This window comes from Myotis nattereri (assembly GCF_964212035.1).
Source record: "Myotis nattereri genome assembly, chromosome: 5".
Classification (NCBI taxonomy): domain Eukaryota; kingdom Metazoa; phylum Chordata; class Mammalia; order Chiroptera; family Vespertilionidae; genus Myotis; species Myotis nattereri.
In genome coordinates, this window is record NC_138080.1 from 35,344,109 (window position 1) to 35,366,530 (window position 22,422).

At 48.8% G+C, this 22,422-nt stretch overlaps 1 protein-coding gene across 1 annotated transcript in view; it reads right to left on the reverse strand.

Annotated features, from left to right (window-relative positions):
• Positions 1 to 234: 234 nt before the first annotated feature.
• The window catches only part of KIF13B (kinesin family member 13B), a 203,666-nt gene continuing 181,478 nt past the window's right edge, over positions 235 to 22,422 (reverse strand). Inside the window, exons 38-40 of the mRNA XM_081092887.1 lie at positions 8,331 to 8,393; positions 3,843 to 4,842; positions 235 to 625 (exon numbers count right to left, since the gene is read on the reverse strand). Of these exons, the coding sequence (XP_080949013.1) occupies positions 336 to 625; positions 3,843 to 4,842; positions 8,331 to 8,393 (1,353 nt within the window). The 3' untranslated portion in view covers positions 235 to 335. The remainder of the gene's footprint in view (positions 626 to 3,842; positions 4,843 to 8,330; positions 8,394 to 22,422) is intronic.

The following is a 22,422-nucleotide window of genomic DNA, read 5'->3' on the forward strand; positions in this document are numbered from 1 at the left end:
GGAAAGGCACTAGTTATTCTTTAAGTTAAGAGGTTAATGGTGTTGCCAGAACAGAACAGCAGCAGCCCCAGGTGGGGAGAGCCCGCGACCAGGGGACTGAGGGCGGCCCCTCCCCACAAGCCAGGGCCTCTCTGGGCACTAGACCCTCCCACGGCCACCCCGAGGACGGCGCCCTCCTCCTCCTCCGTCTGAGTCCTGGGGGAAACGGGGGCCACCAGCCCGGCATCGTGCGAAAAGCCTTCACTGCCTGCTCCCCGGGGAGGGTGTGAGGTGAGGCGGCCTCGGCTCCAGCTCCCCGGCGGGCTGTCCGCGCTGTCAGAGTCCACGGCGCGGGCTCAGCTGGCCCAGGACTTGCGGTCCTCGGGGTTCCTGGGGCTCCTGTCCACCCGCAGCCCCTCGGTGCCCTCGGCCTTGGCCAAAGCCGCCGTCAGGGAGGCCAGGTTGGTGGCGGAGCCCGAGAGGGCGCTGCTCCGGCGGGGGTCGGGGGCGCCCTGCAGCCGGAGCCCCGCGCTGCGCCGCCGGGCCGCGCCCACCGCCCTGCGCACCCGGGCGGGCCGCACCAGCAGCCCGTAGCCAGGGCTGCACTTGAAGTACTGCTTCCCCCCGATGGAGCCGTCGTTCTTACCTGGGGAGAGGAAGAGAAGATGGAGAAATGGCTCCGACAGCGCAGCCCTGCGGCCCACCCTCTAGCACAGCGGCTCTCAACCTTCCCAATGCCGCGACCCTTTAATACAGCTCCTCATGGTGAGGTGATCCCCAACCATAAAATTACTTTCGTTGCTACTTCATAACTGTAATTTTGCTTCTGTTATGAATCGTAATGTAAATATCTGATATGCAGGATGTATTTTCATTGTTACCAATTGAACATAAAGCATAGGGATTAATCACAAAAACAATATGAAATTATATATGTGTTTTCTGATGGTCTTAGGCGACCCCTGTGAAAGGGTCGTTCCACCCCCAAAGGGGTCGCGACCCACAGGTTGAGAACCGCTGACACAAGTGCGCTCGGTCAGCTGATGTGCTAACCCAGAGCCTGCGCTCCCCCACCTCACTCCGGGCACAGACTTTTCAATCTATGGAATATGTAGAATTTTTCCTCAACCTATAGATGAGTAAAAATGCTTTGAGGTGAAGGGGGAGAACACAGCAGGGGCTGGGGGTGGGGGTGGGGCTGGGGGTGGACTGAACAAAGCGACCAGCCTGACCCCCAATGTCAACACCCCATGGTGATGGATGGGTGGGTGGGGAACACCATCTTTGTAGCAAAATCAATCACGAATTTTCTGCACTCACTGTCTGCACACCCTAACCCACCTTCTCTCTTTACCACCCCCCTCAGCGCCACCACCGACTTCCCAGGCCCACAAGGATCACCTCCCACTCTGGCCACTGTCACCACTGGGCTCCTGGGTCACACTCCCACCTCCCTTCTCACTGGCTCCTCCCCGGCTCCCCAGGGCCTGGGGCTGGGCCCTCTCCCCCCTGCACACTGATGCCTCTGAGCTGTGCCTCCAGACCCAGAGTGGCCCCTCTGACATCTGGTCTCCACTGGATGGCCAACCAGCACCTCCAGCTCCACCTGCCCAACAGAACTCTGGTTCCCCTGCCCTGCGGCCGCCCTGCTCTCAGGCTCTTCCATGGGCATGACCCTGGCCTCGGGCCACACTCAGGTGTCACCTGGCTCCTTTCTGCCCTGACATTCTACCACCCTCAGTCCTGGGGTTTCCTGACTCCACCATGCATCCCGGCCTGGACACCTGCACAGCCTCCTATGTGGCTTTCCTGTTCCTGCTCTTCATCCCAAGCCTATTCTCCTAAGAAAGGCATCTTTTTAAACCTTCAATTCCTTACCCTTTGTGAACTGGCCGCCCCACCACTCCAGTCTCCTGGGCCGGTCTTTGGCTGCCCCTCAAATGCCACGAGCTGGTTCCTGTGCGGAGCTTGTGCCCGCGGTGCCTTTGGCCTGTCGCTGCTCCCCAACCTCCTCCTTCGCATCACTCATGCCTTCGCTCCCCTCAGGATTATTAAAATGTCCCACTCCCACCACCCTCCACCTGCTTAGCCCATTTTATTTTCTTCACAGCACTTATTACCATCAGATTTTATTGACTTGCTTGTTTGATAATTATCTCCCTCTGAAAGAAAAGTCTGGTGAAACCAGGGACTTTGTTCTGCTCAGAATCCAGGACAGTAGGTGCATAATATTTATTTGTGGGATGAATTCATCTATTTGCTAATCACCCTTTAATTCTTAATTTAATTGCAAATACAAACTTCTTTCCCAATTCCCGTTTGCATTTGAGCAGAAATGGAATTTAAAAAATATTCCAGCCTGTGCTACAATAATCTTCTAGAACCACTTCCAATTTATGATATTCTTTGCCAAAATCAAAGACAGTGAGTGACTTCATAGCTGAGCTGAGGGGCCCAGAGACAGAGTCAGTGTGGGGCAGGCCTGGGTGTCACAGAGCAAAGCACCCCAACTCTCCCACTGCCCGAACCACCGCCGCCCCCAGAGCTTTCTCTTCTCCGCTCATCAGCCCCACCCACAGGCCACACCCCTCTCTCCTAAACCCAGCGGTGCCCAGCCCTTACCCAGGGGAGGGGCTGCCCAACCTGGATCACTGCACTGCTAGGGGAGGGAGCGGAGACCAGCCTGGCTGTCCCCGAAGTGTTAGACACAGTTAATGCCGGGATCACCTCAAGAGAAATGGAGACGGGTGTCCACACAAAACTCAAACACGAATATTCCCAGCAGGACTGTTCACACAAAAACAAAAAGTGGAAACAACCCAAATGTCTATCACCCCACAAGTGATGAAAACGCCGGCCATCCCAACAAGGGGACGCTGTTCGGCCCAGAAAGGAGGGACCACTCCAGCGGGCGAGCCTTGGAAACGCTGTTCAGAGAGATCAGCAGACACAGAAGCCCACGTTCTGTGGGCTCCCACTTACATGAAAGTCCAGACTTAAACATTTTGTATGGAGGAAGTAGATGAATGGTTTCCTAGGGTGGGGGGTGGGGGGTGTCTTGATAGACATGCAGCTTTTTGGGGGTGATGAACCTATTCTAAAATTAGATGGAAATGGGTGCACAACTTGGTAAGTATACTAAGAACCACTGAACTGTACACTGCAAACAAGTGGATCTGATGGGGTATAAACGGTCTCACAACAGACGTTTGAACAAAAACCCAAAGAACAAACTGCATCCTTAAGTTCGGCCTGTGTTTCCGCGAGTGAGGACCCGCTGCTGCGAGCTGGGCCGGTCTGGCTGGCAGCGGACCTTCCATCACCCTGTCACCTGGTCCAGCTGTGGGCCCAGGAGCGAGACCCACTGGGTCCACGGGGCCCGGGAGTGTGACCTGAGCCAGGACGGCAGGTGCGGCTACTGTTACCGTTCAGCTGCAAGTGCTTCTGTGACTAACGAAATCATGGCATTTAAATTCATTACCACGTTTATAGTAGCTTTCAATCAATGTCTTGGGTTTTTGAGAAACTCTAATAAAAAGAGAACCTGACTCTTAAAATGCTTTGGGAAAGCTTATCTAGGAAAAAATGCCTCATTTTAAAAAGTGGTGACTCCAGGAGCTCAGAAGTCAAATGATGTGCTAAGGGCACACAGACAGCTTCTGGCAGGGCAGGGGCAGTGGCAGGGCAGCGGCAAGGGAGGGGTAGGGTAGGGGCAGGGGAGGGACAGGGGAGGGGAGAGGAGGGAAGGGGGGCAGAGGAGGGGAGGGGCAGGGACAAGGGGAGGGGAGGGGCAGGGGCAGGGCAGGGCAGACAAGGCTGTTCAGTGCCCCTGTGCTCCGGACGTCCTGACAAACAGCACTCACCTGAGGGTAAGTCGAGCTCCACTCCGACCCACGTCCCCTCCTGGAAGTCGGTGGGCCCAATGTATCTCACGATGCCCCCTTTGTTGGCGCCCACGGTGACATATTCTCCCTCGCGGAGCCACTCTGGGACTTCACTGGCTTCCTCAGAATCGGAGGACACTTCCAGCTTCTCCAGGGTCTGACCTCCAGAGCTGCCATCGCCAGGCCCTCCCGCGGCCTGTGGGTCCTCCTCGCTGGGGCAGCCGGGGTCCCCGCCCAGCATGCGCGTGAAGGACTTCAGCTCCGAGGTCCGCACCTTGCGGATTCTGAACGGGGAGGCTGGGGCAGGTGACTGGGACAGGAGGTCAGGCGCCAGCTGTGGTTTGGAGACTGCCGGCTCTGCGCTGGTGGCTGGCCGGGCCTGGTCCCTGGGTCCTCCTAGCGGCTTGGTGGCGGGGGAACCGTCGCCCCTGCTCTGCGGGCTGGGAGACTCCTGGGGGGCGGAAGGGGGCAGATGAGCTGGCGAAGTGCCTGCTTCTTCATGCTGCTGCTCTGAGGACGCTGCTCCCTGGGCCGGGGTCCCACTGTCACCGTCACTCCCTGGAGTCTGCGCTGCTGGGACAGGTGGTGACAGAAGGCGGGTCTGTCCCTCCGGAGAGGCAGGGAGGGCGCTGTCAGCTCCAGGAGCAGCACTCGGAAACAGGGGCTGGGTCTCCGGGCCGGCCCGGCAGGGGACAGGAGGGGGCGAGCCGGGCGTCTGCCCACCCCCCTGGGCCGCAGCATCCAGGCCGGGGGCCAAGGCCTCCGACAGCGTAGCGGTGGAGACACTGTGAGAGAAGTACCCGCTGGAGGCCTCGCTCACGGGGCTGGGTGGCCCGTCCTGCACTTCGGGGACCTGGGTGTTGGTGGCCGCGCACTGCGGCGAAGGCACCTCAGTGGGTTTGTCGTGGGTCTTCACCGCGGGCGCAGTCGGCACGGTCACGTTGGGGGCCACACTCACCCCCGTGCTCTCTCGGGGAGCCTGAAGCAGGAAAGGGGAAGTGTATCTGGTTAGAAGTCAAGGTTAGCCGAGCACCTCCACAGGGCTGAGGCGGGCTGCTAGGTCAGTGGGAGCCTCCCAGCGCTGATGGAGAAAGGGGGGTGCTGCGGGGTGGGGGGCAGCCTGGCTGCAGCATCAGCTCCACCCCTCACCTCCTGTGACCCGAGGGCCCTGCTGTGCTCTGAACGAGCTGAGAGTCCAGCAAACACCCTGGGGCCAGCCCCACCACCTCCTCACCTTCTATATCGGGATTCTGAGGTGCCTGTGATCCTGTGATTTATAATAAATATGTATTTGGTCTTCGCCCCCATTTCTGGCATAGAGCTCTTTCTAAAACCCTTAGCATTTTCTAAGGGACAAGAGGGACAAAGGTGTCTTGATATTCAGAACCAGCCCCTTCCAACAACTCCTGAATCTATGTTAATAAAGTGACTTTTAGGAATCCCCTGAGGATGGGGGCTGGTTGCCAGGGGAACCAAGCATGCTTAGAGGGTTGCAACTTCTGATTTCTGGGGAGCAGAAAGGGGCTGGAGGCTGAATCAATGGCCAGTTACCAATGGCCAGTGATTTAATCACCCGTCACTCTGTAATGAAACCTCCATAAAAACCCAAAAGGACCGTGTTGGTGAGTGTCTGGGATGGTGAGCACATGGAGGTGTGAGGTGTGCTGTGCTCAGAGAGTGTGGAAGCTTTGCACCCTTCCCCATCCCTGTCCTCCGCTTCTCTTCCATCTGGCTATTCCCGAGTTATGTCCTTTATAATAAACTGGTAACCAGTGAGTAAAACGTTTCTCTGAATTCTGTGGGCAGCTCTAGCTAATTAATCAAACCCAAGAAGGGGTCCTAGGAACCTCGATTTACAGCTTGACAGTCAGAAGTGCGGCTGACAACCTGGACTCGAGACTGGAGCGGAAGTGCAGGGCCGCCCTGTGGGACTGAGGCCTTAGCCTGGGGGTCTGACGCCATCAGATGGAGCTGACTCCTCAGACACCCAGCTGGTGTGGGCAACGACACATATGGGGCTGCCCCGGGGGATCGGTGTGGTACAAGGCAGTCACGGGGCCTCACCACAGAGCGTGGCACACAGTAGGTGCACACCAAAATCTCCATCCCCTCTTTCCCCCAGCGGGCATCCCCCGCCTCCCTGAACCCAGGCAAAGAACTCTGCTCCTGTGGAAACAGAAGCCCTGGCGCCGACTTCCCAACGTGTCAGAATCACTAGAGGCCAGAAGAACCCTTTTCCTGCAAAGTCAAACTGACGATGTCACTGAAGGACCTGAAAGGCTTCAGCTCAGCTTCACCAGCTGGGGTCCCAGGAAGGGGCCCCGGGGCCTGCTCTGGCTGAAAGGAGTGGAGGGAGCCAGAGGCTGCCTGTAGGTGCACCTCTCCCTGAGCGTCCCCACCCCGCAGAGGCCGCCTTTCAGGCTGCTGCCCAAGGCTGGTCCCATGTCACAGTCAGGAGGCCCTCGGATCCCAGGAGACAGCAGCCAGGCAGCAGCCAGCCCCCAGAGGAGCGTGAGAGCCTGAGGACAGAGCCGGAGGCGGCCTCTCCCTCACACCGAGTCCCTCTGGCGTGAGGACAGCCACTGCTCACCTGAACTCGGCTGTTTCTGAGGGGCCCGCAGGGTGTTTTCGGGGATAGCTTAAGCCACCTGAAGAAGGCGGCAGATTATCTTTCTATTCCCAGTTCACAATGACAGGGAAAGGAGACGGCAGGAATGGGGATGGGGTCGGGGCGGTGGAGAGGGTGCCGCTCACAAAAAAGAAATATGTTTTCCAATATTTACGGAAAGATTATTTATCTTACAGGAATGGCCATTTTCCATTTGAAATACAGGATTTATTTGAACGGGGAAACAGCTGAGATCTATAAGTCTCTTACAGTCACTTGGCTTAACTCAGCAGTTTGATAAATCACGCGTTTCCACGTGGCTCGTCATTTATATTCCTGTCTCCAGAGGCCCCACTTTCCCCACAAGGCACACTCTCGGGTACGAAATTAACGGCACCTCCTGAGATTAACAGCCCATTTTTGTGATGGATCTCTAGGCTGCAAAATTTACTAAATCCGATAGATCAATAACTGTCACCAGCATAAATACTCTAAAAGATTAGGCAATCCTTCAATCACTTTTCTTTTGCAACTTATACATGTTTTATTTATCCTTTTCTCTTTTATTTTTAACATCACTGGCCAGGCAGGGAAGAATACAGGCACAAAGCACGCGGGTCTAGAGTGTGAGCAATCGCTGTGGCCCTGAGAGACCGTGTGTCCCTAGTCCCCCCTGGTGAGGCCCCTCGCAGCCTGATCCTGTCCTGAGGAGGTGACACTAGGGACAGGGACCTTGATTTCCCTGGTGTTATATCTGCTTCCACACGAATTCTTTGATGTAGGCCCCAAAGCAGCACCACATTCATTTTACAGCACGGCCCAGAGAGGCAAAGGACTCACCCAGAGCCACCAGTAGGGAAGCACAGGGGCTCGGGGGTCAGATCCCAGCCACAGTGAGAGGCCGACAGGCGGAGGGGCGCCGATTGCCGCTTTCCTCCCCGCCGAGCGAGGCGGGCAGCCTCTCCTTCCGTCCGCACCGCAGGCAGCTGCTCCCACTTGACTGGAGTTGATGTGAGTGGAAACCTGTCTGCATCTTTGGGTCTTACCCTCACCAGTGCCATTTCTGGGGACTGCCACTAAAGCCTCGGCTTGGGAAACACCGTGAGGAGCAGCAGGGCTGCCCGGAGCGGCAGAGGCGGTGCCACACCCGGTGCCCCGCCAGCAGGGGACTCGTTCCCACTCGGTCCCACTGGCCTCACGGCATGACAAGCATTGTCCACGGGAGGGGCCGTGGTGCATCTGTGGTTAAACCCGTGAGTGCCAAGGGCACTGACCGGAAGGGGCCTTTTAGAAAGGAGTGGATTCTGAGGTCTGAATTTCCTTTCCAATTATTTGGCTTTTGCTGTTGTTTTAATAAATAAAATTTTCCTATGAAGAGATGGCATTTCCTGAGAGTGAGCGCACAGTGGGAGAAAATAGACTTGCTATTCATAAGGCGAGAAGTGCTGTTCATCTGTGGGAGATCATAAGAGGCCGCTCCCTCCCAGCTTAGCATTCGTCTTTTCACGCTGATACGCGGATCAGAATGAAATGCAAAACTGAGAATTAAGCACACACTTAGAATAAGGAGGTTGCTCTGTTTATAGAACTCGCCTGAGCCTGGCGGTGGGCTATTAAAGCAGCAGACGACAGCAGCAGCTAAGCACCTCAAAGTTTAGCAATCATATGATTAACAAGTTGGAAATAGCAAGTGTAACAGGAAAATAGAGAGGGAGAAGACAGTGGCCTATATTGTGGTTAATGATCAAAATGGGAATGCTAGAATAAAACAACCATGGTGTGGACTCAACGCTCACAGCATTGGGCCACCCACCAGCCAGGTGACCACCCCCCACCCCACCCCCACCCAGCTGACTCACCTCCGCCAGCCTGGTCGTCCTGGGGTCCGGAAGGGCAGGCTGCACCATGATGCGGGGCACCGGCTACGGAAACAAGTGGACAGGCGGGCATGAGAGATCAAGAGCAGAACAGATAGCTAGAGAGTGTTTCAACTGAACAGACGGCAGAGCCAGCCAACTTTCAGGAATTCTAACAAGTCATGGCCAACAAGCCTGCCTAGTGCTAGGGGCGCCACACTATCCACAGACATGGGAGACGGAGCAGGAGAGGGAGAGGGAGAGCGGCTTCGGTATGAAGTGGGAGGGCCGCCACGGTGCCTGAGCAGAGAGCGCGGAGGTTGAGGACAAGGATCTGGTGGTGGAAGGCAAACTGGCTGGAGAAACATTTAAAGACCAATGTAGGCAAATCCCTAATGAGACTCCAGCAACAGAGCAGGTGTGAGTGACAGGGGCTTGAATAAGAGGTGCAAGCAACATCACAAGAAAGGACTTCGGTACTTGTGGACACGCCATTCAAGTAGCATTAAAGGAAAAGAAGGAAGAAATAACTTGCACCAGGACAAGGAAAGGGGGTGTCAGAGGAAGGAGACGGAGTCAGAAACTCACTTAGTGGGGGCTGGTTGGCAAGGGCAGTGGGACTGTGGAGGGGATGTGACTGTCTCCAAGAACCAGGAATCCACCGCTTCTGCCTTCTTCCCTCAACAAAGCCGCTCCCCTCCCAGGTCCCCCTGCTCCGATGCAGGAGCCGGGACCTCGAATGCCCAGTCCTAAGAGCGCCCCGGCCTGGCAGAACAAACTCGGGCTCCTAGTCCTCCCTCACATGAGAAGAGAAAGCTGAAGTTCGTGCGTGTGCAGTATGAGTGTCCAGAAGAAAAGCAGACGGTCACTGACCTAAACTGACTCCACATCACTGATTCCATATCCTTCCATCTCCCTTCTCGCCCTGAGCACTCGGGTCCTCCCGTGATGTCTCTGGGTGCCTGAGGCTCCTATGCCACGGAGGCTCCCTGGACAGAGTCTGAGGACGCTAAGGCTGGGCGGCCAGAGTCTTGCTTCCTACCGGGCAGGCCAACCTCTTGGGACAAAATGGCTCCGTGAGGGTGGGGGTGACCTGAGCTCACAGCACCAAGTCACCACTTCCTGCAAAGGATATAAGTAGGGGCCTGGGGCTGGCTGGGGAGAAAAGTGCTAGAGGGAGCCATTCTGCTGCAGGTAAGATTTGAGAAGAGGCACAGAGGAGAGGCGATGGAGTGGGAACCGGCAGGAGACAAGGCTCAGCAGATGGAAGGACCCAGGGACAAGCTGAAGAAAACACACTTCACCCGCAGACATGGGAGCTCCTGGGCTGCAGGCAGGGGCCAGAGTCAGAGCTGTGGGTAAGAAAGACCCTGGGGGTGGCAACGGGACAGGTGAGGGAGGATGCCCTGGTGGCAGCAACTGCACAAGGAAGGCCTCCAGCCTGTCCCTCAACTCCCAGGGCACATAACCTTTCCCTCTCCCAAAGCCCCTCCTGTCCATCCTCACAGGAGCTCTCCGTCCCTACTCTGCTGTCAGCAACTTGCCCATGGAGTGTGTCCGAGAAGCACCTCCCCTCTCCACACAGCCCTCCGCTGCCGGGGCCGCTCTCTTTAGGCTCACGGTTCCCATGTTATCTCAAGTCTCCCACAAGTGGAGAGGTGTTCAGAGCGTATTTCTTAGTAAACGTAGAGAAAACATTTCTTAACTTTGAACTCCAAAATACTTTCATTCTTTAGTTAGATCTTATTTAAAATAGACGAGATTGGGATGAAACATTCCCCCTTAATGTATAAAAATGCTACCAATGATGGAACTGTCAGCACTGGGATGAAACCTCTTCTAAGATGATGTAACTCCTGCCCTCCTAAATGAAACATAGAAACATAATTTACACTTTTCTTTATGGCTCAGAGTAATTACAAAATTCCAGTAAATGCTTAAAAAATATTAGCTGAAATGAATTACAGGACCAGATGGGCTCTGACACGATGCAGGGACCCGGAGGACCACTGGGGCTCCCGGTGCCCTGCCTCCAGGGCTCCACATCTGCCCTCACGGGTTTCCTGTCGCTGTCACTCACGCTCAGTGGCCACTTCCTAATCAGGCAGCATGTTTCATAAAGATGCCAGCCACCCCCATTCAGATACAATGTGAACCAGAACAAGAATGACTGAAACGGCTAAAAACGATGTCAAAACCAAGGTCAGATCAGGTCTGAGTGGGTCGGGAGCATTATGACAATACAGGAACTATACCCACTCCTCCTGTCCATGCACCAGCAACTTGGGGTGCCTCCCTCCAGGGGGTGCTAGGCAGTGGTGGCAGCCAGATTCCAGCTCTGGACAAGCGGGGTCACAGGAAGAGTCTTCTCCAACAGAGGATGTCTGACGGGGCCATGCTCATGAGAGAGGGGTACGGACACACGAGACTGGCCACGTGCTTGTTTTGATCGAAGCTGGGTGACAAGTACATAGAGATTCAGCACAGGACCCTCTCTACTCTGTGCATTGCCCATTTCCCCATAACAGCGCCCTAATGAAGAAGGTAACGGGCTGTGAGTCGCTGTACACTTCAGTTCAACAAGGACTTGGCAGGTCCCACTGTGACAGGCGTGGGCTGCAACGTCACCGTGGAGAACAGAGAGATCAGAAAGGCACGGGCTTTGCTCTCCACAGACTAGCAGGCTCATTTGCGGGAAGGATGTGTACGCAAGTAACGTGTCAAGAAACAGGACAGATATTAGAAGCGACTTTCTGAAAGCAAGGGCTCAGACATGGCACCGGCCGAGCACCCCTTCGCGAGGCCATTTTACTCGGAGGCAGGCCTTAAACACTGAGGGCCATTTCCCAAGGTAGGGACACTTGGGACATGAAGACGGCGCGACCAGGTCGGGATGGAAAAGAGCCGCCTTGTGTCTGATGTGTCCCCTCTGCTCGCATCTCTGCCCTGGGAAAAGCTACTCGTCGTCCCGGTCTTGGGGGAAGAGAGAAGGATCTAGACTGGCCAGCACGGAGCAGAGGGAAGGAAGGTCGGGGCCATGTGGAGAGGCCTTGCGAGCACATGGCTGATTTTCACAGGCAAGAAACAGTAACCAAAGGTTCCTGAATGAGGTGGTCGTAAGAGCTATTCCTACGGAAGATGAATCCTTAAATAGGGGAGATACGAAATGTGGAGAAATCAACTGAGAAGTTGCTTTAATGGTTTGGTGGAGAGCTAAAGAGAGAGCCTGAATTTGGATAGTAAGAGGAAAAGAAAATAGAAATAAACATTTAGATACATAAAGGAGACTGTTGAATACTTGAAAACAGTTGGCTAAAGGTAGAGGAAACAGTCAAAGATGATGCATAGGAAGTTGGTGACAGTGAAATTAGCAGAAATTAGAAATTAGTTCCCAAGCTCTTCCTGGCTTGTTGTGCGTGTGTGTGTGCACGCATGCAGGGGTGGGCGGTACTTAGCTTTCTATTTTTGGAAATGGCCTGTGATTAATTCAGCAACCTTATTAAGGGCACCAAAAATACCTACAAAGTATACTGAAATCTAAAGTGTGCCATTTGTCCTTCACACATAACAGCTCAAATTTCCAAATGTGTATTGTTTGCATTTTAATGCTATTTTGCATATCCCCTGTGCAGGCAGTTGCCTCCTATTTCAGGAGCTCAAAACATTTCAGATCATAAGCTCATTAATCCTTACGACACATCTGGTAACTATTAATAAAAATGACTGCAAAGTATTTTGAGCTATAAATATTAAGGAGAAGTCCCACGAGGCCAGTGAATATATGTATAATTATCTACATTTCACAGCAAGAAATCAAGGCTCAGAGATACTTACCTACTGGTTAAATGCAGCCCGGTAGCCCAGTGAATTAGAGACAGAGATGGAAAAGGACTAAGTTTCAAGCACCAGGTAAACTCGCAATCATGCTGTCCACTGGGCATCACTAAAACTTAACCGATGAGTAGGTCACAGGCAAAAGAATTGCTTAGAAATATTCTAGGGGAAAGATGATGATCACTTCTCTTATCCTATCTCCTCATTTTTAACTCTGGCCTTCACAGGCCAAATGAATGAAAATAGTCCAGATTAGCTCAAAATTTCATAATGAGGTATAAAAACTATTCTGGGGACCCCTTTTAAAAGAACCGTTTTAGCTCCTTGGCATGGCATGGAAGACCCTCACCTCTCCGTGAGGTTGAGCCCTTCCAGGCTTGTTGTGCTAACCCACTCTGAACTCCCTAAACACTCGGCTTTGCAAGAGATTTCTCTCACTGTTCCTCCCCTAGGGAGTCATGTTCCACCTGGTGGATACCTATTTGTTTTTTAGTGTCAGCTCAAGCACGACCTACTTCTCCTGAAACTGTAGGTAGAAATGCCCACTGCCTTCAGCGAGTCACCCAGACATACACATATTACAGCATCTGTAACATCAATCCACTTATGTTTATGTTTCTAAGGGACTCCTCAAAACCCAGCTCTCTGCAGGGCAGGATTATGGCCCATTCATTTCTGTATTCCCACACATAAAACAGAAACCTAATGCTTGTTGAATGAATAAACAAATAAGTGAATGAATCAATCATTTAGGTGCCGCAAAGAAGGCTGAACTGTACAGTTACAAAGAATTTGGAAAAGAACAGACATCCTGAAATTTGGACATAGGTGTACATAGAGGGGAGAAGAAATATCAATTGAAGCCAAAAATATTCACTTGTTCAAAAACAAAACTTTCTGACACAATTTTTATGTTTGAAAATGAACCCTTCCTAATAATCATCCCTTATCCTGAATTTGACAAAGTTTTATTTTTTTTTTCACTTTTTTTTTTAATATTTTTTATTGATTAAGATATTACATATGTGTACCCTCTACCCCCCCCCCTCCCCGCTCACCCCCTCACCCCCCCGTTGTCCGTGTCCATTGGTTAGGCCTATATGCTTGCATATAAGTCCTTTGGTTGATCTTTCCCCCTTGCCCCCACCCTCCCCTACCTTCCCTCCAAGGCCCAACAGTCCAATCATTGCCTCTCCGTCTCTGGATCAGTCCTTGTTCATCAGTTTATGTTGTTCATTATATTCCACAAATAAGTGAGATCTTGTGGTATTTATCTGCTCTCCAGTTCCATCCATGCTGTGGCAAATGGTAAGAGTTCCTTTTTCTTCTTCCTCTTCTTAAAGAATACCTTTCAGCATTTCATATAATGCTGGTTTGGTGGTGATGAACTCCTTTAGCTTTTTCTTATCCGTGAAGCTCTTTATCTGACCTTCCATTCTGAATGATAGCTTTGCTGGATAAAGTAATCTTGGTTGCAGGTTCTTGCTATTCATCTCTTTGAATATTTCTTGCCACTCTCTTCTGGCCTGCATGGTTTCTGTTGAGAAATCAGCTGACAGTCGGATGGGTACTCCCTTGTAGGTAACTGACTGTCTTTCTCTTGCTGCTTTTAAGATTCTCTCTTTATCTTTTGCTCTTGGCATTTTAATTATGATGTGTCTTGGTGTGGTCCTCTTTGGATTCCTTTTGTTTGGGGTTCTCTGCGCTTCCTGGACTTGTAAGTCCATTTCTTTCACCAGGTGGGGGAAGTTTTCTGTCATTATTTCTTCAAAAAGGTTTTCAATATCTTGCCCTCTCTCTCCTTCTGGTACCCCTATAATTCTGATGTTGGTACGCTTGAAGTTGTCCCAGAGGTTCCTTACACTATCTTCATATTTTTTGAATCTCTTTTCTTTTTTCTTTTTCGGTTGGGTATTTTTTGTTTCTTTGCATTTCAAATCTTTGACTTGATTCTTGGGATCCTCTTGTCTGCTGTTGGAGCTCTGTAAAGTATTCTTTATTTCAGTCAGTGTATGCATAATTTCTAATTGGTCCTTTTTCATGACCTCCATGGTCTCACCATACTCCTTGAGGGATTCATTAAATTTATCGGCGGTTTCCATAAAATTCTTGACAAACCTTATAAACGTGGCCTTGAACTCTATATCCAGTCGTCTGGCCTCCTCCGTTTCTGCCAATTGTGACCTGTTTCTTTGTCTCCGCATTTTGGCTGCTTCCCTGTGTTGATAGAGTGGCCTGCGCGCCAGGTGTCCTGTAGGGCCCAGTGGCTCAGCCTCCCCAGTTACCTGGGGTGGACACTCTTGGTGCACTCTTGGTGCCTCGCTTGTTGTAGGATCACTGGGAGGAATTGACCTCCAGGCCAATTGGCTGTGGGAAGCAGCTGTGTCTGAAGTGGGAGAATGGACCCCCTCTGACCACTGGGTACAGTGGCTCCTGGATCTAAGGAGGTGCTAATTCAGCCCCTGCCTGAGGCCACACAGCAGGAACTACGAAGAGGCTCAGCTGTGAAGCAATGCAAGCCGCTGCGGGGCCTTGGGCCTTCTCTTGGAAGTTCCGGCCTGGCTGCAGTTAGGTAATTATCAGGTTGCAAAGTTCTGGGGCATTCACATGCAAAAGCCTCTGCCGCAGCCCAGGTGGGGCGGAGTCTCAGGGAGTCAAAAGGGCGGGGAAAGAAGCTATGGCTGATTCTCCGCGCCCGGAGTCGCGCGTCTCAGTGTCCCGGCAATGGCTGCAAGCACCTCCGAGGGAAATCTGCCCCCAAGTTCGCCCGCTGCCGCCTGAGAGAGCAGCCTCTGCCCGTATGAGTCCTGGGTCCCCAGAGACTTCCCAGAACCGGAGATCAGAGCAGTTGGGAGCTTGTGATTCAAAAAGACAGCCGCGTCCTCAGGTGCCACCCCCTTTCCGCGCGCGCGAGCCGCCGCGTACCTCTGCACTCAGCCTCCGCAGCTCCTCTGGCTCTCAGCGTGCTTTTCTTTTCTTCTAGTTGTAGAAATTACACTCAGCCAGCCTTCCTGTTGTTTTGGACGATGTTTGCTCCGTCCTTTGGGCTAATTTTCAATTGTTGTGTGGGGGCGACTATTTCCCGGTGTTTATCTATGCCGCCATCTTAGTTTCTCTTGACAAAGTTTTAAATGTCATTTTCTAATGGTTCCTAAGTTAATAATATCCTCTAAGTTTTTTTTAATATTTTTTTTTATTGATTCCAGAGGGGAAGGGAGTGGGAAAGAGAGATAGAAACATCAATGATAAGAGAGAATCTTTGATTGACTGCCTCCTGCAGGCCCCACACTGGGAATCAAGCCTGCAACCCAGGCATGTGCCTGACCAGGAATCAAACCATAGGTTCATAGGTCAACGCTCAACCATTGAGCCATTATACCCAGGCTAGGCTATAAGCACATTTTTAAACCAGCAACAATGATATCTGATGTAAAAAACCTGAAGTTTCTACTTGTATTTAGCAGTCCCAAAGCCATTCAGGATACATTAATTCCATTTTCTTTCAAACAAAGAACCTTAGGTTTTATTAATTTATCATTCACAAATATGTTCCAGGTGCCCACTATGTTCTAAAGATTGTACCAGGAGCTGGGGACAGACAGTATGAGCAGAGCCAACACAGTCCCTACGCTCCTCAAAAATAGGCACTGGTATTCCTATTTAATTACACAAACAACTAAAAGATCTATTTCTTCCATCAACAAGTAAACTATTTTATCAGTGGATAAGAGTGAATCAGACCATCCAAACAGACTTTTTATTTCAGTATAAAATATGTGTATTATTAATTCAAGTTATTAGAAGTACTACATATAGAAAAATTTAAATACTAATATTTCTGTAATTGTCAGAAAAGATACAGTTTCTTATTTTTAGAATTTAGCTAGTTTACTTTTGAAATTTCTACATAATTGTTAAAACTTATTTAAATATTTATATGAAAAAATAATTTGTATTTTTTAAAAAGAGAACATAATATTTACTTCATCCAAAATAATGGTTGTTTTTCAAATGTCTATGAAGGATGTTTAGTTAAAACACAGAGTATCTGTGTAATCTCAAAAGGTAAAAATAGGGTTTAAATCTAGACTGTTACCAGCTTGGTATGCTGTATCAGCTAAAGATGGTTTTTATTTTAAATTGTTGAATAAAAGAATATTTTGTGATGTAAAAATTACATGAAAATCAAATTTCAGCGTTCTAAATAAAGTTTAATGGAACACAACCACTCGTTTGTTTAGTATTATCTATGGCTAATACCGATAGAGACTGTATGGTCTGCAAAGCTAAAATAACACTATCTGGCCCTTTACCAAAAAATGTTGCCAATCCCTGACCCACAGAATCACACAAGAGCATAGGATGCCAGTTTCTGAAAAATGACAGCCAGACCGAGGTCTCTTCAATCGACTTCTGTACTGCCTCAGGAACTTCCTTATTTTTATTCTTTTTCAGATCGGCTACTAACCCTAATTCTGAAGTCAACTTTGTGAGTATCCATATTCTGAGGCAAAGACAGACAGCAACATATTATGATTTTGGAAAACTGAAACAGAGATAAACATCTCCTACCATCAGAGAGAGTGCCTAAGAATTCATCCCTAGAGCAACTGAAGGGAAAGCACTTGCCTCGACTTTCACGAGCCTGCATGCCCGCAGGCCTGTGCAAACCTCCCTCTGTTAACTCAAGAGCAGTGAATGTAGCATACCATATCCAAATACATTTATTATGTGTGGCACTAAATTACAGGGGGAAATGCTCATATACATTATTTGTTCAAGGACCTAAACAATGAAGGCAAACCAAAGGCTAGAGAACATAGCCAGGTCCTTTCCCGAAGTTTAGTTAGTTAAGATGATGAACCAGATGCAGGAGTCAGCATTTATGTGGTCCCTTTCATCAAGGGAGCCCAAATATGAGCAGCCTAAAACAGCGCCTTCACACACAAAGCAAGGACCAGCGGCTGGTTTGTTTTCCCATTTTATATGCGGAAGGAACACTGCCGAGAAAGATGGAGTAACCATACAAGCATCTTTTTAATCAGCACCACAGATGTGCTGGGTGCTGCTCTCTCTCGAGGCTCTGCCCGTCTCCCACACTGGAAGCTGTGCTGAAACTGGAGAAAGAAAACTCCCTGAGGTTGACAAAGCCGTCCTGAGCAAAGTGCAGGACACTGGAACAAAGACAGGCCGTTGGAACTGTGACGGTGGGCATTAAATCCGAGCATTAACTCTTTAATTCCCCAGATGAACCAAAGATGCCATTTGGAGTTTCTAAGTTTGAATTACATAAATAGCTTCATCTGAACACCAACTCCTAGAAACAGGAGAAAAGCTATTATGCCAAATTAATTCAATCTAACTAATTAGAGAGCAGGAAGTTCTTTCAATTATTGTATGTGCTGTCTGAGAAACACACTTGAATATGAGTACAGATTTCATTAATTGCAGTTCATTATTTTCCAGATTAGTTACTAAACTTGCACCAGAAGGTCAAAGACAGCTGTCACTTCCTCCAATGTGGTGTCTTTGCATCTTTGGGACTCAGACAGAAATCAATGACAAACAAAAAGATATCTCCATAAAAGTGAGAAACATGAGTCTTTCTTTTTTTTTTATTGCTTAAAGTATTACAAAGAGTATTACATATGTCTCCCTTCCCCCTCCCCCCCCCCCGCCCTTGACAATCCCCTGGCCTCCCCTACCCGCCAGTGTCTTGTGTCCATTGGTTATGCTTATATGCATGCATACAAGTCCTTCGGTTGAATCTTTCTTTATAAACATGGTCAAACCAAAATATTTTGTAAAATATTTGGATCTTTATTTCTAAATCTTCTAATAAACTGTTAACTTCTCCCTTACAAGAAAAGATCACGAGTCTTTGCAAACACTGGAATACAATGCTCCCAAACTATAGCACCTTGATCTGAGAACCCGCTGCTTCCAAAGAACAAGTTAATAAGCATCAATCTTTTCATTAGAGTTTTACTGGGGTTGTATCTTTGCATGAAGGAGGGAACTGAACATTCTTGTTTGAAAATGTCAAGGACAGTCTGATTAAAAGCATTTTTTTGATAATAATCATTCCCTCATTATACAACCTCTACATCTATTCCACCTACTTGAACAATGAAAATACGAACAATGAGTGAAACAGGACCTATTCCATTCCTCGGTTCTTACCTGGACTATTTTTATATGCTCAAAATCTTATTTTTTAAAAATAGAAGTGACAGGAATCCCATAGTTTTTTAAGAGCGTATCCTGCTATCTATAAACCACTTGACTTATCCACAGCTGCTACCATTCCCTTCATTAATTTCATTTCTGTCGTTCCGTGCTTTCATGCCACGGCCTCAGGAGCCAGCCTCCATGATTCCTCCCGCCTTCAGTGTCCATCTGCCTCGCATGCTTATACAGGCAGCTCTCTCAGTCATTGTTTGGTCAAGCTATAAATAACTCCTTTAATCTTTCCTCATAAATCATTTTGGATGTTATTCTCTGAAATCCTTCCAACTGGTCAACATATTTCTAGTGTCACATAGCCAGGACTCAGGGCAACAACCTGAGTGTGGTCTAATGTCCAAGAAGACCAGGCAGTGTTTAGGTGGGTTAGTAAGTTTCTTCATTATTGTGAATGCTCCAGAGAAGGCATTTTAAGTCTCCAAACTAAACGTGGACAGAAACAGGAGAAGAAAGAAGTTTTAATACCTTTCATTGCAGTTAGGGGAGCTAATCGAGAGAGAAATGGCTTTAAAAATGATGAAAAGAGAAAGTTGGGATTTGGAAAGGAATAAGAATATGCCATCATACATGGTCTATTTGGTTACCATGTACTGTCTGTTGATCTGCAAACTAATTTTGGGTTCTTTTGGGGTGTTGTTTCACATGCTAAATCTTAGGCAACACTACAATTATTTACTATCTTATGCAATATTCATGTCAATATTCATCCCTTCCTATACAGTAAAACTGATCCATATTCTGATTTCTATTTTTAGGTATATGCATTGATTTCTATTTTTCTGGGTTCTATCTTTGATGTCATTCTAAAACCTACAATTTTTTTAGTCTGTTATTGATTATTTATCTATGCTGCCAAAGTTAGCAAACTAACAAGGCACTAGCAGCAAACAAAAAAGAGAATCAAAAGAGAGAGCAAGATTCACGGTAGTCTGTGTAGTCCTTACGCTACTGGGAAGTCACACCTCACAGACTATGGCAGGGCCAGGTACTGACCAGGGAGATCTAGAACGTCCATCAGCATGCATTTGTTTTAGGCTAACTAGCCTGGGGATACAGAGGAAGCCCATGGTCACACACAATCTCCCTGGCAGAAGAAGAAATGTGAATTGGAGGTGGAAGGCCTGAATACACAGAGCTGAAATGTGTTGCTCTGTGTTCTGTGACTTGAGGAATGGTCTCCAGTTGCATATGACAGGGTTCTCCCTTCTGCCCTATACTGTTCAGTATTTTGTTTATGACTCAAACACAGACAGATTATATCCTTTAAAAATTCGTAGATGATAGCTAGAACAAAAAATAAGCACTCAAAAATATCTTGGTAGCCTAGAAATGTTAAAACATAATAAAGATGCAAAATTTCAGAAATGAATCTAAAGTTCCTTATTTAAGTATTTTTACACATCAGTTAAACAACATCGTAATAAAAGAGAACTCATTGACAAGAATGTACACAAATAAACAGAAAAAAAAGGTAATGCTAGTTGACCTGAAGCATGATGGGCTAATAATACTTGCCTTTAAAAAAAGAGAGAGAGTGCAATAATATGCTACTTTGGTAAAAGTACATTATTTGGAAGAAGGAGCTAACAGTTGCACTATTTTCAAGCACAGGGATCACTGTATCACTTCTGGGCTCCCAACTTTAAGCAAGAGCTTGACAACTGAAGAATGATGAAGCATTTATTATGAGATTAGAGGCCCGATGCACAAAAGTACAAAATTCATGCATGGCGAGGGGGGGGGTGTGTGTCCCTCAGTCCAGCCTGCACCCTTTCCAATCTGGGACCCATCGAGGGCAGTCGGACATCCCTCTCACAATCCAGGACTGCTGGCTCCCATCCACTCGCCTGCCTGCCTGCCTGATTGCCCCTAACTGCCCTCTCCTGCTGGGCCAGTCATGCCTAACTTCCCTCACTTGCCAGCCTGGTTGCCCCTAACTGCCCTCCCCTGCAGGCCTGGTCACCCCTAACTGCCCTCCCCTGCAGGCCTGGTCCCTCCCAACTGCCCTCCCCTGCTGGCCATCTTGTGTCCACATGGGGGCAGCCATCTTGTGTGTTGGAGTGATGGTCAATTTGCATATTACTCTTTTATTAGCTAGGATATAGTTGATTAACCTACAGCAGTTAAGTCTGGAGTAAGCCTAGAGAACACAGAGCCCCCTCTTCCCCTGCCTTTAAGCCCTGAGTAATAGCAGAGAAAACTCGGGGGCAAAGTTTGGTTGGAAATAAGCCAACCTTGTGCCTAGAAGTTTTGGGAGGTTCCACACGGAGGGGAAGGCTAGATCATCAAAAACAGGACCTCAACTTTCAGGTTTTAACTCCGATTTCCAAGTGAACGGGATGCCATTAGAGTAAAAAATTGGGGAACACTAAAGTAGCCAATGCCGCATGTTCTTGTTGCTGATATTTTGGGATTCCATTGGCACTAAAGGGCTGCATTTCCAAGGGTAAAACACCACTCAGGTGTAACAACTTAAAGCATATTTGAAGTAGCCCAAGTAGTGGGACCTCTATATTGATACTGCCATTTAAAAGAATTTACTTCCCTTAGAGCTCTAGCAGAGATAGTCATGATCTGAGATGAACACATGCATCTCTGATCAACTAAATGCAGAACGACATGCAAAGTTTTTCCCTCCTTTAGGAATGGTTCTTTAGTGAAACTTACATCAATCCAGAAAAAAAGGTTCATCAATATGTCTTGATATCTCAAATCCCCACTCAGATGTGATTCTCTCACCTCTAAACAGCAACTGTAAACATAGTCCTTTATGCCACTTTATAACTCTTGGACATATAAGCTATCTAATATTATAATCTGCATATATGTCATTTTGTTATCAATATTCCCTTGCCCTCAAGGGTTATATTCTAGAGATAATCAATAAACATAGAGGCCTAACAATAACTCCCAAGGGAAAAATTAAGGACGGTGATCCCATGCACTGTGTATGGTGGAGGCTGTTGTTTCAGTTTGGCTGGTCAAGGCCATTCTACACTCACCATACTTCCTCACAGTAGCCTTTCATGGCCCCACTAGTAGTGAACTACTCTACATGAGACCTAGAAGCCATAAAAAGGACTTGGGAAAAGAGCAGTCCAAGTGAAAGGGAAAAAAACCCTTAAGACCAAAAAGAACTTCATGTATTACTGAGGTTTAAAACGAGCAAGCAAACAAAAGAATGGCCCATATGGCTTAGTATTGTGAACAAAGAGGAGAATAAAGGGAATACGAGTAAAGATCAGGGACCACATCACACAGGAAGGAATTTACTTTATCCCGTTTCAGTGAGGAACAGTGGAAGGTTTCCAGTCATGAATTAATGTAAGGGTGTGGAAGATCACTCCGGCTACTTTGTAAATGAGAGACTGTCCTGAGGCAAAAAGTGTCAGACAGACCAACTGGTCAGTTGCTGCAACAGCCAGAGACAAGAGTGGCACGATGAGTGATGGGAAATGGAGAAGGTCAGAGGTCACTGGGTTGGGAGTGGTACCTACACAGTTCCACTGGTAGAAACTGTTTGTGCAGAAGACACAGTTTCACTGCTTGTAAGAGGTAAGCAAAGTGGATGTTTGTGCTACACCCTAAGATGGTCACATGTTTTAGTATCTTGTGTGCTAGGAGTAAGCAGACTTGTGAGCTGAAACAAACAGTAATGTTTTGGACTTATAAACTGTGAATGCCTCCCTGATAAGTGGAGAAGTTGAATGGGCAATGAGATCCACAAAGCCAGAGCTCAGGGCCGTCTGGGCTAGAGATGGAAATGTGAGCATTGTCAGTGTATGAATAGGTAAAGTCGTGGAGCTGAATGGCATCACCCAAGATAAGAATTAGAGAGCCCAGGCTAGTGCTCTGGGGCACCTGAGTATCAGTGGCTTATGGAATAAGCGGGCCCAGGGAAGGCAATCAAGAGGGACTGAGCAGTCTGCAGAAGGAAACCTGGCGGACGTTGCAGCACTGAATAAAGCCTAGCGACGAAGTGTCTCCAGCAGGTTGTAGCTGGAAGGTCGTCAGA